General features: G+C 35.7%; 1 protein-coding gene across 3 annotated transcripts; it reads right to left on the bottom strand.

Moving 5' to 3' along the window:
* Positions 1-4589: 4589 nt before the first annotated feature.
* LOC121429746 (dynactin, 150 kDa isoform-like) lies at positions 4590-17760 on the bottom strand. Of its 3 annotated transcripts, none has more exons than XM_041626947.1 (7): positions 17640-17760; positions 14766-14943; positions 13945-14053; positions 13153-13220; positions 12384-12461; positions 5654-7037; positions 4590-5478 (listed from the first exon to the last, which is right to left on the bottom strand). In XM_041626947.1, the coding sequence occupies exons 2-6, from the start codon at positions 14905-14907 to the stop codon at positions 6595-6597; spliced, it is 840 nt and encodes a 279-aa protein (XP_041482881.1). In that variant the 5' UTR covers positions 14908-14943; positions 17640-17760; the 3' UTR covers positions 4590-5478; positions 5654-6594. The 3 variants fall into 3 exon arrangements, with proteins under 3 accessions (XP_041482881.1, XP_041482878.1, XP_041482880.1); XM_041626944.1 differs by having other exon boundaries at positions 17606-17760; XM_041626946.1 differs by lacking the exon at positions 17640-17760 and adding an exon at positions 17435-17568.
* Positions 17761-18288: the final 528 nt, after the last annotated feature.

Raw genomic sequence — 18288 nt, forward strand, 5'->3', positions numbered from 1 at the left:
ATCTTTATCATGATTATTGAAGGAGTAAGTTAAAACCTAGCATTCCTTAGAAACATGGACTATACTTCTTGTTTATTCTAGGGTTGAACCTAGGTTTGATTATCGGAATAACACTATTTGCCTTTACTTCAGAGAATGAGTCATTCCTGTTTTACAGTCAGCAATCTTTGGCTTTCTTTGAAAGTGAAATATGATTTGCTGGATAGTTCTCATTGGCATCATGTTTATTTCACATTTTTTCTTTGCCAGTAGTATCATCAAGTTCAACTATTTATTTATATGTAATACTGTACATCTGAAGCACTTAGGGGTGTTGCAAGGACATATTTGCAATCGATTGCAAATTTCAGATGCAGATTAACAAATGGTATATCAATTTTAACTGAAGTAAATCACTTTATATTTGTTGATGTGAGAAGCAGACCAGTTGTAAACTTGCAATGGAATGCATGACTTTCACTTGATTTGAGGATGTGAAATAGACTTGCAATCAAGTTGCAAGTTTCTTGCAACACACCATTAGAGTGCCTTGTGTGTTTCCACTGATTGCATTTATTGGTAACTAATTGCATTTATTGGTATCAAACATCATTTCCACAGAATCAAGATAACATATTTCAGATGTATGATCTCAATATGTTGTGTATTAAGTTCATGCAGTGTCAGCTGAAGCATATAGTACGTTGTAAATGTACATGTATTTGTACGGTAGACTATGCATAACGTGTACTTCCCGACTAAGGTGCTACTTTAGCACTTGCCCGATTTCCCGGGGAAAGTAAAAGTTAGAGTCGGGTAAGTGTTTTGAAGTAAAGACCAAAACTACTTGCCCGAATTGGGCAAGCCAAATTCACACAGTAGAAAGCAAAATTCTCACAGTAGAATGACCAAAATTAGGGTCGATATGATATTGACCCTAATTTTGGTCATGGCAGGCAAGATAAAATCACTTTGGAAAAAGAAATGCAATAACAACGTATATCAGTTCGTGTCAAAAGAGCGAATAAGAACAATGGTTTATAAAACAACAAAACTTTCTTTTGAAGAGGTCAAACTTTTCTTTTCAAAGGTTTTTTTCGGGCAAGTGAAATAGATTTTTGGGCAAGTATATTCCAACTATTTAAAAATTTACTTGCCCGACCAGGCAAGCGCTTCTAATAAGTTATGTAGCACCCTGCTAACGAATAAGAATCCCCCAACTGGAATCATTATTTCAGACCAGAATATGCTTTTTTTATTGCCTTTTAAAAGGGCAAATGAGCCAGCAGCCTAATGAGTTCCCACCTCAAGTACATGTGTGCACAATGCACATACAGGTTTTTCATTTTAAGATACCAATTTTACTAGAACTACAAATACTTGGTGATTAATTAATTTGTTGAATTACTGTTAAATTGCTATTTGATTGGAATGGTTTGAGGATATGAATGTAATGCAGGAACAAATTCTGTAATTTCCATGGATACATGTATGTTCTGGTCGGTATTGATATGGGTTTTAGTTAGCTTCTTTTACTTGAGTTTCCATTGCTCAGAATGTGTACAATTATTCAAAGCAATTTTCTTTCTATGTAGTCTGTAATTGATATTCTTTGTTTTGTCAAGAAACTGTTACTTCATTTTGTTTTTGTCAATAAATTGTTGCTCCATTCCACAATTAAATATGAATTTGTATAATTTGATATTTTCTTTTGATTTTTGATAAAGTTGGGAGGTAAGGGCTGTAAAGTTTATAAGGAAAGGATTATATGGGATCCATCCACCAGAAGAGGCTTGCTATTCAAAATCAAAGAAAAGGGTCGTTAGCGATCATTTGCAAGAGGAGTTGTTATTAATAAGGGTCTCAATTCATATTATGGGAAACAGATTTAATGTATGGATGGGGGCGGATCCAGGATTTTCCAAAGGGGGGGGGGCACAGAAAAAAGGTCCTTGTGTATGAACGACATATTCCCATTAAAATATAAGTTCTGACTTTAAAAAGGGGGCACACTTGTGTAAATACAGCATATTTCCATCCGAATTTTGATTATGACTCTAAATAGGGGGGGGGGGGAGGCACAGGCCAAATGTGCCCCCCCCCCTGGATCTGCCACTGTGTATGATATTCATGATTAGAGTCACTATAATGGACCAAAAAATAAGAGGGTCACTATTATAAAAATAACTCCTCAAATTAGCAAACCTCTTCTATGAGTAGTGGCCCCTTTCTCTGATGAATAGAGACCCTCATTCCATATTATGAATATATGGATGGTCCTTATTAGTGACCCTCAATTTGTGTTACAATTAGTTGCCCTTCAGTTACATGATGAACTTTGATTTTGAATTATGAATAGCAGTCCTAATGATTGATGACCCTCAAAGTGAATTATGAATACGTTTACGTGTTTCATAAAGCTGTTATTAGGTAACGACTGGATGACCATTTCTTGTTCCAAATGACATACATGTACGTGTCCTTACGAAGAACATGTTCCAAGTCGACAGTAAACTTGTGCGTAACTTTACGAACAGGTTTCTCAAACACCCACCAGGGGCCCCGTTTCATAAAGAGCTACAACATTGTAACTTTGCCATTATGTCGACTACCACAGTAACCTTGAGTTTGATTGGCTGCTGAGCCCTGTTGCCATAACGACAAAGTTACAACAGTTGTAACTCTTTATGAAATCGGTCCCTGATCCACTTTCCATTTTGCGACTTGTGACACTCCATATTTTTGAAGGACCCTGATTTGGATTATGAATAGCAATCCTTATGATTAATAACCGTCATAGTGAATAATGAAAAGTGACCCGCTTTCTATTTTATGACCAGCAAACATTTGGGTATGGGGACTTACTAGTTCTTATCGGCTCTTATGAATATCGTCAATAAGATCTGTGGACATTATCTAATTTCAGAGCCCTTCAAACCTTCCCCTGAAATCTATCCACACAAAAATTATTCCTTCATAAATTATAGAGATGGATTTAAAGGAAAATGAAACCTTTGGAACAAGTTGTCTTGTGTCAAAACAGAAAAATAAAAGAATAAGAACAAAGAAAGTTTGAGAAAAATCAGACAAATAATAAAGTTATGAGCATTTGAATATTGCAATCACTGTATGCTATGGAGATCCTCCCATTGGCAATGTCCCATTGGTAATTGGACAAGGATGTGTGATGTCAATTGTGAATAACTTTCCCTCTGATCGACTATAAAGAACCCCTAAAATGTCTCTTTTTGCTTCTTATGGCGATACAAACTCTTCATCCATGTTGTATTCTTTAAAAATCTGTATTACATGCCCCCCTGGAGAAAGTGCACATGACCTACTGATAGATGTGATAAGAGGCAGTTTAAGTTAAATATAATAAATGTAATGGGGAGAGTTGTTTACAAGTGACATCACACATCTTTGTCGCATTGCCAATGGGAGGATCTCCATAGCATAAGTGATCGCAATTTTCCAATTCTCATAACTCTCATTATTTGTCTGATTTTTCTCAAATTTTCGTTGATCAGATTCTTTGATGTTTCTGTTTTCACCGGCACAATCTTGTTCCAAGTTTCATTCTTCTTTAACTTCTTTCCTCAATGTTGCACAAGTAAATTTCTTGTCAATGGAGAAAATTTTTTAAAAGAATCTACACACTGAGCTAGTCATTAAGAATTGACACACATAATAATTGATACAATATTTATATCATTTTTATTGCTAAATTAAAGACTCTTTATGATTATACCTGTTGGAATGTAGAACAGCATTGACACACTTCAAAACATTAGCAGAACAAATTCTCAAAAGTAGTACTGAATGATTTGAATCCATGGTCTACAATCGTTTATATAGATTTCATGCACTGATTTATGTTTTATTCGGCATGCATATCGAGAGCACATCAAATGCGCAATTTTATCTCAGCATACTAAATTTTATCCCTTCCACTCGGTTGGTGAGTGAACTATTAAAGCTGTTTGTAAGTTTAGAGCAACTTTAAGAATGACTGGTGAACCTTTCTTACACGCTAAATAATAACCAATGAACATTTAATGGTGAATATCATTTACCACAAGAAAGGATCACCAGTCATTCTTAAAGACACTCTTAACTTACGAATGGCTTTATGAAGCGGCCCTCTGTTAGTATTAATGGACTCATTAATGCTGTAAACATTTATAAATTTAGCATGTGATAAAAGCCTGAATTCCTTATTGGATGCTCTTAACTTACAAAGCTTTATAATCATTTGATGAAATTTGCATAAACCATTTTTTTCAATCTATGTATTCAAATACATCATTGTGAATTTGGCCCGATTGTAAAGCTACGGTAAAATGAAAATACAACAAGTCACACCTCTTCAACTACAATCTGACAAAACACAATGTCCAATACACGGTACTAACATACTTTTAAACCTAAGCTTTTTATGAGTTTTAAGTTGCTTGGTGCATACACTCCAATTCATATTTCATTATATTGGATAAAAGTGAACTTCTTGTAACATTTTCTTTTCAATCTACATGTTTCCCCTGAGGATTGCTGGCATGCAGCAATACAGCCTCAATTTCATTGTGGGGAAATAATTTTGATTCATGTAAATAGGTGTTCTTTTAACTGGTGGATCAAATTTACTGTTAGGGTTTTTTATAAATATGTTACACTTAATTCACAAATCCAACAGATATGCATATGAACATTTAAATGTTTACATATCATGATTGTCTGTTTCTATCACACTTTCAGTTTCTGTTCCCACTAGAATGGGTATGGATGCATAGATCTATATTTCTAACAATTTTACAATCTTGGACACATGCACAAAAGACTAGAAAATTGTTACATTTGTAAACAATACAAACACATTCATTGATATGTCCAACCTGTTAAAAGTCATGTTCAACCCTGAGAAAAAAAATATTCAAATAAAGGGGGGATTGTTCCAGTTCAACAATGAAAATTAATTTAAAATAGGATGTACATGTCCAATATGATAGTTTCTACATGCATTTATGACATTTTGAAATATATTTGCACAAAATAGTGATTTATGCACATCAATCCATATTTGTACACTGACCAGCATGTGTTATGAAACTGCTTTAAATTCAGCAAAGCTCAAAACTTTCAAGGTCCTTCTATTTCACATTTGAATTGGGTGAAATGTTTTAGTGTCTCATTTCTCTTCTTATTCAAATCAACTTGCTGTTGGGGTGGAATTTGCCTTTATACCCGGTAAGCAAGCTACCAAATAATATCTCTTTCCAAAGGAAAAAAAGGTGGGGTCAGCTATTAGTAATCCACACTTGATTAAAGCTTTAAAAGATTACCACTATTACAGCATTAAATATCTGTAGGCCTATTTTCAACTAATTAGTATTACAATGTTAACAACATGCAATTAAATATTAAAAACACAGAAGATGTAATGATCTTTTGTAGAAAAGTGAAAGACAATTTCATAAGCAATTTCATAAGCAATTGGACAAACTGGGGGCCGTTTCATAAAGCTGTTCGTAAGATAAGAGCGACTTTAAGAACGACTGGTGAACCTTTCTTACGCGCTACACCATCACCAATACAATATACCACTTACCGCATGAAGGGATCACCAGTCGTTCTTAAAGTCGCTCTTAACTTACGAACAGCTTTATGAAACACCCACCTGGTATAAGTGGTCTGATTCACTCAATTTCAAAGTTATACAGTGTGTCCGAGAAAAAGGGAAAGCAATCATTCACAATTATCAAATATCAAGTCAAGTCAGTTCGAGCGCAAGAAATATATTGTTTTAAATTTGACACTAATAAAAGAATGAAAATCTTCTCTTTGATTAAACACAAAATACATGGCGATTCATTCAATTGTGAGATTATAACCAATAAAAAATCATGGCCTGTCAGACGATCTGTGTGGAACTCATGAACAACCACTCTCATTCATAGATCATTTAGTGAATTACAAAACAACAATAATGTTCAATAGATGTTGATGAGCCATTCTTACACCAGTTTTTTGTTGCCTAAACAAGTTTTCTTGCCAAATGTGCTTTTATGTTTTAAATTATATATCAAAATAAACTGAATTTTGTAATCATGTATATCAATTCATTTTTCCATGCTAAAAAAAAAAATTGTTATCTCAGTTTCCTTTTTCTGAGATACACTGTATAATCACTCCAACTGGAGATTTGTATACTTGGCCCTCTATTGGGGATCCTGAAACTGCCGTGTCCCAGCCTCTCCTTGGCAGATATGTCAAGTCACCCTATAAACACTTGTTCATCTCTAAAACTCTCCTTCCTATTCATGTGTATGCTACAGCATATCCATGTTTATGGTAAACAAGTTTCTGAAGTGATGCTAATGCGACAAGGGCCCCATAACACAAAGGTTACAGACTAATCGCTAAATGAAATGGCCCGTCTAGACTTGTTGCATGCGCATTTTGCTCAGCAGACAGACGAGGAACAAATCCAAATTCTTCTTTCAAATTATCGATTAATCGCTATTTTTTAGTGTTATGGGCCCAGGACATAGTTTTGTATCTGATTGGACATGCGGGCATCGCAGTTACAGCATCACAAAAAGATGGCCTTAGATCAGACTACAATGTCCACTCTCTTGGTCTATGCGTCAGACCCCATCCGACGACCTCCTGCTTCCTCAGCGCCGTGTGCGGCATGTGGGTTTTGGGTATGGACGGCGTCGAGATGAAAGGCACATCCTCCTCACCACCGAAGGACCTCCCAAGAACAGAAGCCCTTCCAGTCTCTTTATCAAACGAGGCACTCAGTCTCCCGGACATGGGCCTTGTATGGCCAAGCATCGAGTAATTCAGGCTTCTTGCCGATAGGTTTGGCGTCGTCGACCCAAGAGCGGACTTTGGACGTATCCTTAGACGCTCGTCCCGTTCATCGTTGGTGTCTTTCCTGAGCTTCGCACGGCCTCCGATGGGATGACCTAGGTTATAGGTTGGGGTGGATGACTCGCTGTAGCTCCTGGAATGGAGTCTAGCAGACTTGCCTGCAAACCACATATCTGAATCATCTGAAAAATTACAAACAAATTAAAGTACAGTCAATTTTATTGGGATAATGTTCAACGTGGGAAAAACATGACTTTATAGAAGACATACATGTGCAAAAAAAAAATTATGAAAAGAAACAGCTTGCATAATACCGGTACATATATTTTATGTTATGTTTGAAAAAATAATATCAAGGAACATAAATAAAATCATTCACCATTGCATAATGGATTAGCATATACATGATGTGATAAAATGCAAAGGAAAGTCAATGATGAGAATAGTTTTTTATTTCGAATTGCTACACGTATGATGATTGAAATAAAAGAAATAATATTTTAAGAATACTGGCCCAACTAAGCACAAGTTAAATTGAAGTGCCATGCAGTAAATTTTCAGTAAAAATTGGGGAAAAAATAGTAGCAATTAGGGACATTTGGTCTGTGAGCTCACTCTCACATTCTTTCAGATTTTTTTTCATTATTCTACTATTTAACAATATACAGATATTGACTGATGGGGTGTGTAATACAAACATTCTTTGGACCGCCGGATTTGTATTTTCCCGAGGGGTTATATTTTCCCGAAGTCCGCAGCGCTGAGGGAAAATATTAATCCTTTAGGTGGTCCAAAGAATGCTTTTTTTACACATCCCATCAGTCAATATCTGTTATATTAGATAGCCTCTAATGATGAAGATAAAGTTAGGCCTAACGATGCGTGCAGCATGGTTATGATAAAGCCTTCACAGTGATTGATTGAACTGGTATAGATCTAACGTTAGATCTTGATCTATAAGTAACGTTATTCTAATCCTTTTCTATTCAAATCAACTTTGTTTAGGCCTAGCTCTAGATCTAAATCCAAGTTCGAGCCCAGACCAGGTCCAGGACGAAAGGCAGGCCGATAATGCATGGTAACATCTAATCCACAAGAGGGCGCCATACACGTAGAAAAATATATTCATGGACCGGTTGGTCAATATATTCATCGAAGGTGGACCGGCTGGGAAAATACATTGATTTTTATCATATCACGTGACGCGTAATGGACCAATCGCGCTCGGCTATCTGTCTTGGCTATCTAATATATAAACAATAATTTAACCTCTACCTCAATCATCCTGATAAAATAATAGAGAAGCGAGAGAGATCTGGTGGATGTTTCATAAAGCTGTTAAAAGCAAAAATAAGAATGAGATCCGTTCTTGTAGTAAATGATATATTCATTGGCATTGGTTACGCGTGTAAGAAAGGTTCACCGGTCGCTCTTAACTTACGATCAGCTTCATGAAACGGCCCCCAGGAAAGGCAAAGACTGGAAGAGAGGGATTAGGACAGCAAGAGAGGGGGTAGGTGTGGGAAGACAGACAGGCAAAGAAAGAGACAAAGACAGTGAGAAAAGGAAAGAGAGGAGGGGAGTGCTAGCAGAAGAAAATGAGACAGAGGAAGAAAATGACAAAGCCAGACAGAAATGGAAAGAATATGAAATCAACAAAAAGTATCTAAAAAAAAATTTAAAAAAGAGACATTGAAAGAGAAAGAAAATGAGATGAAAATACAGCCACATGGATCAATGACCCACCAACCCAGGGAGTGTTTCATCAAGCAAACAGTGATTTTCATTGACCAATTTGATCTGAGCCAATCATATGCAAGGATTTCAGTAGCTTATAACAATCACTGATTACTTTGTTTCATGACCCAGAAGGAAAAACCATTAAGACCAGTAATTTTTTTTACTGGTTTCCAGTAGATTCTTACTAGTTTCCAGTATATTTTTACTGGGCAAGTTGATTTTTAACTGGTCCAGTAAAAATCAACTGGAGACCAGTTCCAACAACTGCATTCCAGTTGAAGCAATTAGTAATACCAGTTAAATTGTTTTTCATCAAACTGACGCTACTGGTCCAATAAATGGTTTCCAGAAGATTTTTACTGGTTTCCAGTATGTTTACTGGACCAGTTGATTTCTAACTGGACCAGTAAAAATCAACTGGAGACCAGTTTAAACAAAGTAGTTATACCAGCTTCATTTCACAAAAGAGTTATTTTCTACCCGGAGTGACACGACAATCGGAGAGGTTTAAGGGCTCATATCTTCAAACTTAAAGGTTATGAATCAATCATGACTACTATATTATATACAATATAGGACTGGCATGGGCCACTCCGAGTTTGATTTGAATTCAACAATTCGTTTAGTAGATATGATTAAAAAATGGTGCGTGAGTGACACGACAAATTTTGGACATGGGTTTCTGACCATTAACACATATGGTTGGATTCGTGCCCAAGTAGTTGTCAAGGAGTACTGTGAGTACCAGTAAATGGACATAAATAGTGTACCTATCTAATACATATAGTCAAAATCAATCATACCTTCTCTATGGAAAATGGTACCCTCCTATGTACCGTGAGTGACACGACATCCAAAACGTGAGTGACACGACAAGTGCAAAAATACAACATTTATCTCAACAATGAAAGTATTTTTGACATGATGTACAAGAGTAAAATACCATTAACCAAAAAACAAGCTTAATTACATAATAACTGCTTTCTTTAAAGTTGATAATATGTCATCCTGATGTTTTATTCTTGGTTTATGGTCATATTTGCCCATCAACTCACATTCTCTATACCATACCACATTATTGTCACACTAGGGCTTCTACCTCTCCTCTTTGGAGGAGGAGGAGGCACTTGAAGGAGGTGTTATGTGGTCTTGGCATTGACATCAACTCAAACATTCTTTTTGTGGCCTGATTTCATTCACAACTTTAACTCTTTCTCCCTATCTGTATATGAAAGTTTACAGGTTTACAATTCAGCATCCACAACGGATGGAATATTTTTTCCTTGTACGTAAGAAAGGTATTCTCAATAGTCACATCATCTGGCATGGTCTGGTAGCCAATGATGTCATGTATGACTCCTTTTTCTTGAAATATTGGATTACAATATTATCCTCCTTTAATATTTTAGGCATTGTCCAAATAGGACATGGCAGTTTCAATGTCTTTTTTTGGTACCAAACCACAATCACGTTGCTGCACACTTCAGATGGACTATCAGCAAATCCTTGAGAAACTTGGGGATCAAGTTCAACTCATCAAGCATAGGTTTTCTCCTGAACACTGCTTGTATGTGGACCCTCCCAAGGTAGTAGGCACTATACCAAAATTCAGAGTTGTGCTTTTAGCAGGAATCTTGCAAGCAGCTTTTCATACAGGAATCCAGGGAAAGCCACAAGGTGAAAGACGCAGTCAGTACCTGATTCTTGCAGTCTGCTACTATTACCTACATGTACAACTACAAGTCATTAGCCTTTCCTTTTCTAAGCCCTTGGTTGTCACCCTAAAATCCAATTCAGCATCCCAACCAGGCTCCCTTTATACCTCAATAGCTTTTTCTCCTTGAGGTCCAGCTCTGTTCTTATCAGGGTACCCCCCCCCCCAAAAAAAACTGATCTACCCATCGAAACTTACTCAAATCAAAATGCAGTCTCAGTTGGGACTTTTTGGGACCTACATGAACATGCATCATTTTGTTGTAATGAATATGTGTAAATGCAAATCTGCTCTGAACACACATCGGCCCGCTTACGTTAGGTTGCTGTTCAAACCCTACATGTAGTTAATCACTAACGGTATGAAAGTTGGCCAAACAAATAATGATTTTGAACTTAGCATGTAACTGCTTCAAGCAATATCAAAAATTTTCTATCAAATCTCAGATATTCTCACCTGAAATGTTTATGTTTTCTTGCAAATTTGTTTATTTCATGTCCTGGAATACAAGCTTTATGGCAAAAGAAAAGGTTGATTTAATCAATTAGAAGGAAAAGAAAAATATTTTCTTATCTGAATTTGAAAAAATGTTTGGGGTTAATGGAGATCTCTTATATCTCATACACTACTTTACCAGTAAAATTTCTGCAAATTTCAAAATAAGATCCCTGACTTTTCTAGCTTTCTTAATGAGTATAACAAAGAAACATTGCTTAAAAGAAAGTTGAAGTTTCTGCTCATTTCTGTAAATGGAGACAGAGAATGTTCAAGTCATAACTGTATGACTTAACCATCACCAACACCAACCCTATGCATTGTAAATATGTCCATTGCTAAAGTATAGGGGTTTTTCTCTTGATACATTCATAATTTTGTGTTGATTGATTATGTTGTTATAAATAGTCACAGTACATTCACCAAAATATGAATTAGGATCCGAGTCTTCACACCAATGGAAAATTGTCAGGATTTTTTAAACCAAAGGAACCATGGAGAGGAGAGAAAATAGATGAACTCAATGTCAAATGCAATATTTCCATAAAAAGGAGTGAAATTTGGAAAATGGAGGAAATTATTAGCCTAAAATAGGCCTAAATGATGTCAGGAATAACATTTTAACTGTATCCCTGGTAAAACGCTTAAAAAATTACTGGATGTCCTTTTTTATACACAATATAATACCGTGAGTGACACGACATTGTGAGTGACACGACACAACTTTAACAGTTAATTTTAGCTTTACCTTAACACATTGGACCAAGTTACTTTATATACAATAAGGTACAGGAAAACTGTATTTGCTCCTGTACTGGGATAAATTAATTTTCAGAATGCACAGCTCTAGAAAACTTTTTGTATTTAAAACGTGAGTGACACGACAACCAGTTTTGAAAACTTTGAAACCCTATTTTTTCAGAAAAACACTTCACAGATTTTTTTTTGCTATTTAGGAGTTAGATACAATACACAGCTTGTATCTTGCCAACAAATGCGCTTCTAATACAAATTTCATATTGTGATAGGCATTATGTGAATTTTAATGCAAAAATCAACATTTTCTAACATTTAATTTCCCTTGCATAAAATTCACTGTATCTCAAGACATAATTGATAATTTCATGTAACTGAAATGGAAAAATATACTTTAAGATGTCTAGTTTCAAAAAATATTAAAGCCTAATGATTTCTAGCATGTTTTAATTTTCACCCCCATGTCCACTTTTGTTTGAAAATGACCAAAACAGTTATATGCACGAGCCAGCTACATCCAAATGAGTCGATAATGTAATTCACTCACTATTTCTTTTGTTTTTTATTGTTTGAAATATGAAATATTTTGATTTTCTCGTCAATGTCATGTGAAATGAAGTTTCATTCCTCCCTGAACACGTGGAATTCCATTATTTTAACATTTTGTGCTTCAGGCAAGGAGGTCCTAATCGTCAAATTCGTAAAAATTGAAATATTGTATAATTCAAACAATAAAAAACAAAAGAAATAGTGAGTGAGTGACATCATCAACTCTCTCATTTGGATGTAACTGGGAAACACTCCCCGGCAATCAAAACCTCACCTTCAAATCCACTCCTTGCTGTATTCAAGTAGGATTCAGCCACGGATCTCCCATCAAAGTAATCCAACACCTTGGGCTCTGCAGATTAAAGAATTTAAATGATATTCAATCAAGATTCCAAGCATTTCAGTTTGATATTCGGCAGTCAGATCTACCAATATCTAATTATATTTAATTATACTGAGTGTATTAATGAATACATGTAGATACATCAATTAGTGTATCCATTACTTATGTATTTATTAATGAGTGTATCACATTAAATGTGTATGTAAGTAGTGTTTTCCTTAGTTTGTGAACCTTTTGTAGTTAATGGGCTCACAGGCAGTAAATAGTGATTCCCTCAGAGAATGTACAAAACAATACTCCAAAATTGCTGCTCTGGGTTCAATAAAATTTGGTACTTATAAACAAAGGAAGGGAAAATACCCCCCAGTCATAAATAATTCATTTTCTTATCTGAGTACACATTATGCTAGATTCTTCAGAAAAGAGAAGGGATAGCGAGAAGATGGAAAAACGGAGAGTGGGGGAATAATGGCAAATTGTGTCCGGACAAACATTTTCTGACCAGCAAAAATCAAATGAAAAACACCTCAAAGACAAAGCTAGGTCACCAACATCTTTGGAAGCACTTTCCTGTTTAAAAAAAAATATCATGCAAGGGAAATGAAAAATGGTCATCACTTCTGTCAGGAGAGCTGGGGCAAATGCACTTTTGTGTCCCTTTCAGGTACACCAATGTGTAAGGTAAAGAAATGTTACTCACTCTGTGTTGTAAAAAGCGTGTCTTCAACTGATGATTCCGGGCTTACTGACTTGTAAGTATCAAATAGACTGAAAGTAAATTATAAGTGACAGAAAATTTAGAATTCATTAAGCATACTGTCTGTAAACATTAATATACCGGTACTGTTATTTGTTTCAATATCTCTGTTGGGCCTTTCAACAATTTGTTGCATTATATTTCATTGTGAAAAAAAATTTTGTGTTCATAATTCAATAAAAGTCAGCTTTCTAATTACAGACTACAATTAATCATTGTGGCGTGCGTCTGTAATCCAAGCTGTGGGGAAGTTACAAATTGATGCAGAGGTTCGAGGTTCGAGCCCTGATCACGTCTTTCGTGGTCTGTCCCAGACGTAAATAATCATACCTGATTGATACACGTCTGTCATAAACTCAAAATACACACATACACACGGCATGACATGACCTACATGTAGTTGATAATATATCCTCTGAGGTGAAATGAACTTTGACCCAATGCTTCATATATCCATAGAGCTTCTCTATTCCTCGAACAGGCAGTACAAATTCATTGAAATACCACATTCCATTGTTCAGGGAAAGCAGGGTGATATCGTCAAACAATTCTTGGAGAGATATTTACAATATAAGTCGTTGTCATCATCATCATAATAATCAATAATAATAACCATTATTTACAATATCTGATAACATTATACTCAAATAAGAACCAAATCAGTTGCATTGATAATTACAAATTATTATTTTCATTGATGCTATTTTCATTTTCGATGATAAATGAATGACTTACCCTCTCTTAGTAAAAGTGAATCTGATTCTAGATGGATGAATGAAAATGCCATGTTTATTTCTGCAGCTGAAGTACTGCCTCCCTTTGTATAAACCATTGTGTTTACCAACTGTAAAACAATCACATTAAAATTCTCGAGATTACTTTACCGACATTTAAGGAATGACACTTCATTTAGGGGCGTATGCAGGGAGCAGAGGGTTACAGGGGTCCAACCTCCCCCCCCCCTCTCAATTTTTTTGTTACAAAAAGACATAATTTTTTGGGGGGCACGTCAAATATTAATTCAAGTAGAAAACAACCCCCTTTCAAAAACCCTACATACACTACTGACTTCATTCGTTTTGATGGCACAGGTGAGTATCCTATTGCTGGAACAACATTACAGTTTATCTTCAGTTTGGTAATTACCCCAAAACTGCATATCACTATTCCAATTTATTACTAGATTATACAAATGTGTGTGCCCTAGAAGGGTTATGGTGTGAAGGATATAAAATATCTAACAAAATATTTGATAGAATTGCTGACTTTACACCAAAACAAAATATTTGCATAATTTTTCCTTGCTATTAAATATAAAACCCTTCCTCAAGCATGGGATGGGCTGAAAAAGGGACATGACCTGTATAGCTATCTTAATATCCAATTACTAATAAGTATGCAGCCTTCTCGGCCTTTGCCATGGAAATCAGTTGCATAATTTCAAGTAATGGATCAATAAGTGAGACATTGAAACACTACACGTCTTCAATTGTCTCTCTGAGTGCATCAATTACTCAATTGCTTTCCATGACAAAAGCCCTCTACAGGATTCTTACCCGGTTCATCTAGCTCGATTCCGACCCAGTCTCCCGTAGTATTGGTCAGACCTCCCTTATACTTCACCGTCCCCTCAAGAACTTCACCCTTATAGATGACCTCTACCCTTTGACCCACGTTGATGTTGATGAACAGGACCATGATTGGTGAGGGTATTCACATGCTATGCTCACTCATCTGTAGGATAGAGAAAGGAAACACAAGAATGATGATGATGCTAAAAGGAAACACAATATACAAATAATGAATGTTTATGAGTGCAATGGACAGAATACGTCATGAGGTGAAAGATGAAATAATCCATTCAACGAGGCGTAACCGAGTTGAATGGATCATTATTTCATCTTTCACCGAATGAAGTATTCTGTCCATTGCACGAATGAAAAAATTGATTTGGTTTATATGACGCCTAAAAATTGGGTTTTTTCATATGAAATTTATCAATTTCCACACAAAACATGTTCATGCAGCGTGAGTTCGGTCTGTTGATTGTTACGTCATTACAACATGCACACTGCTGGGTGCCTGCAGCTGCAGTCTCGGTGCGCGAGTGCAATGGACAAAATCGTATGGATCCAAAATCAACCAATCAAATCACAAGGATCTATCCAGGTGTCATATATATTATTTAATATTAATAACTTTATGATGATATAAAGAGAATGATGAGGTATCTTAGGGTAGAATTAGTCCCTGTTTTACAACAGGGACTAACTCTTGGATGTGTTTTACAAAAAAAAAAAATGAAAAACTAGATGGATGATATTAAGAGAATGATGAGGTAACTTAATGATGAGGTTTACAAAGTAAATGAAAAGGAGATTGTTTTTTTATATAAGGCTTTGCCTTTCTGCCTCTCCTAATACTTTCATTTGTACATTTGTATTGTTTGTTTTTTTATATGTTTTCTTTATACTCCTTTACATGTGTGTGTATATATATCTACATTGTTTATATGTTTTTTTATGAAAGTATTGAATAAATGAAATTAAATGAAATGAAAAGAGGGGTGGTAGGCCAAAGAATATAAATAGCCAAGTCATGACCCCCTCAATCACATTTGCCATTAACCCAACTTAATTCTCTATTTTTATATGTTTTTGATAAATCATTCATCTAGATCATGATCAATGAATTAGATTCACTGTTCTTTTCATGCTAATAAGGGGCAGTGGAAGCAGGGGTCACTTGCCCCCCCCCCTCAAAAAAAAATAATAATAATCCCCATTTGTGCTCGCATCAATTATTGCTAAGTAGTAAGGTACTCATCCTGTTCATGGTTACAAAAATATTTAGAAATATATGTCCAGTTTTCAGGTTAGACAAGTATCTTTTTTTTATTACAAAAACTACTAAAAATATCTATATTTAGTTTTCATGTCTTAATTATGACGTGAAATGTCCAAGAAATGGCAAATGTTTATGTATAATTTAGTTCGGATAAACCAGGGAAGTGGGAGCTGCACGACAGCCGAAGTAAGTCACGTTTTTTTTCCCTCTTTTTTAGTTTTTTTTTCCGTTTTGGTGCATTTCAGGTCGAAACGGAATAATAATCTTTATTTTGGTCCAGTTCTTTTTATTTATTTTTGTGAAATGAAAACAAAAATCGATGAGCCCCGTTGGGGGATTTGGCATTGTTAACCCCAGTTTTCCACAGCAGTCTCACAGCAAAATAAAATGATACTATTGAAAGAATACAACGGAGAGTATGTAAAATTATCTTAGGACATAATTACATCACATACACAAATGCATGTTAGGTATGTAATATATCAACACTTGAGAGAAGACTGACACTGAGTAAAAAATTTGCAAAATCACTTTCAACTCATCCTTTGTGTAAGACATGGCTACCTCGAAAAAAACATACGAACATATCTCTTTGTCGTACAAACAACTATCAACAATTTCCAATAAGAACAAGATTTAAAAACAGTCCATTGCCTTTTTTGGTAGACATACTCAACAAAAGATAATTTGCATTTTGGTCGCGTTAATTTTCAAAATTTTTATTCATTAAAGACAAAAATTGAAGAGCCCCGCAAGGGTATTTGCATTGCAAGTCCCCTAATGGTGGCTGCACGATAGCGAGCCGTCTGTGTACGAGCAGAAATAAAATTTTAAAAATGTTAAAAAACTCCTCGAAACAGACGGCTGCCAGCTGTCTAGTGCCCACTATACAATTATTTTTGTCATTTAAATAAGTGTCAGTCTCCTCTCCTTCAAGTCTGCTATTACCATATTACATTCACTCATTCATCATGTTCATTGCCTTTTATGCTTTGTATTTAATAACCTTTTTTAATGCATTTTACTATGGTTTTTACTATGTATTTAATAATGTGCCAAAACAAACTTGTAAGCATGATTTTCCAGCTCTTACTGTTTTTTCATGTATGATTGTTAAGATGTTTGATTATCAATACCATTTTTTAATTGAATTGAATGGCGGCTGCACGATCTCGAAACATCTGTGAGAAGACTAAGAGGATATTTTTTTAATTTAGATGTTTAAAAAGTCCTCGAAACAGACGGCTAGCTGCCAGAGTGCTAGCTGTCTATGTTTTCAAAGTCAAAGCAGATCATTTAGAACATGTTATCTCTCTTTCTAATCCATTACATTACAGTGATTAACAGACTAGTCACTGTAGTGTGAAGTATCACTCATCAGCGTACTGCTCACGCAGCTCTGCTATACAGTACCGCATTTCGAGGTTACAGCTCAGCCAGAGTTCAGGCGAGCATGAAGACCCATGCACGGGCATGCAAGTTACGTTACCGAGCGCCAATGCAACTCCCCTCAACTTTACTCGCAAATCGCAATAACATAAAAATTTACTTATTTAGCTTCCAAGGAGCTGCTCCTTTCTCACGATGGAGTAGAGGGGTATCAGATGGACGGGGACATTTTTCCCTTCAGATCAATGTAAATAAGCTAAAGTAATGAGCTGAACAATTTCCATCTTTTGACCGCAGACCTAAGACGTCGACAAAGCACATTGTATTACGCTTCGTTGCACCTGTTCACGCTAAATCTGTTGTTGTGGTAACTTGATTCCTACATTATTGTATAGGGGTGTTGCGATAAAGAGTGATGTACATACAACAAAAATAAATGCTAATTCTGTCAAGCCCATCTTATACAAACGTAAAAATTGTTAAAATGATATTTTGATTTATTCTTTTTTCAATCATGCATAATAAAACAATGTAAATAATACGACAGTTGGCACCAATAAGTTTCAGAATACTCATCTATCGAGTGAGTTCGTCTCTGGATTTGGACTAGTCAATTTGTGACAAATTTATAGAGGGGGGGGGGTGTTTATTGTTCACCTTTTTCCGAGTGTGTGTGTGTATTTGAGTTTTGTCAGACGTGTATCAATCTGATTATTTACGTCTGGACCGACCTTTAACGTCACCATCCGAAAGACGTGACCAGGGCTGGAACCTCGAACCTCTGCATCAGTTTGTAACTTCCCCACAGCTTGGATTACAGGAGCACGCCACAACGCCCAGAGT

This window comes from Lytechinus variegatus, chromosome 16, assembly GCF_018143015.1.
Source record: "Lytechinus variegatus isolate NC3 chromosome 16, Lvar_3.0, whole genome shotgun sequence".
Classification (NCBI taxonomy): domain Eukaryota; kingdom Metazoa; phylum Echinodermata; class Echinoidea; order Temnopleuroida; family Toxopneustidae; genus Lytechinus; species Lytechinus variegatus.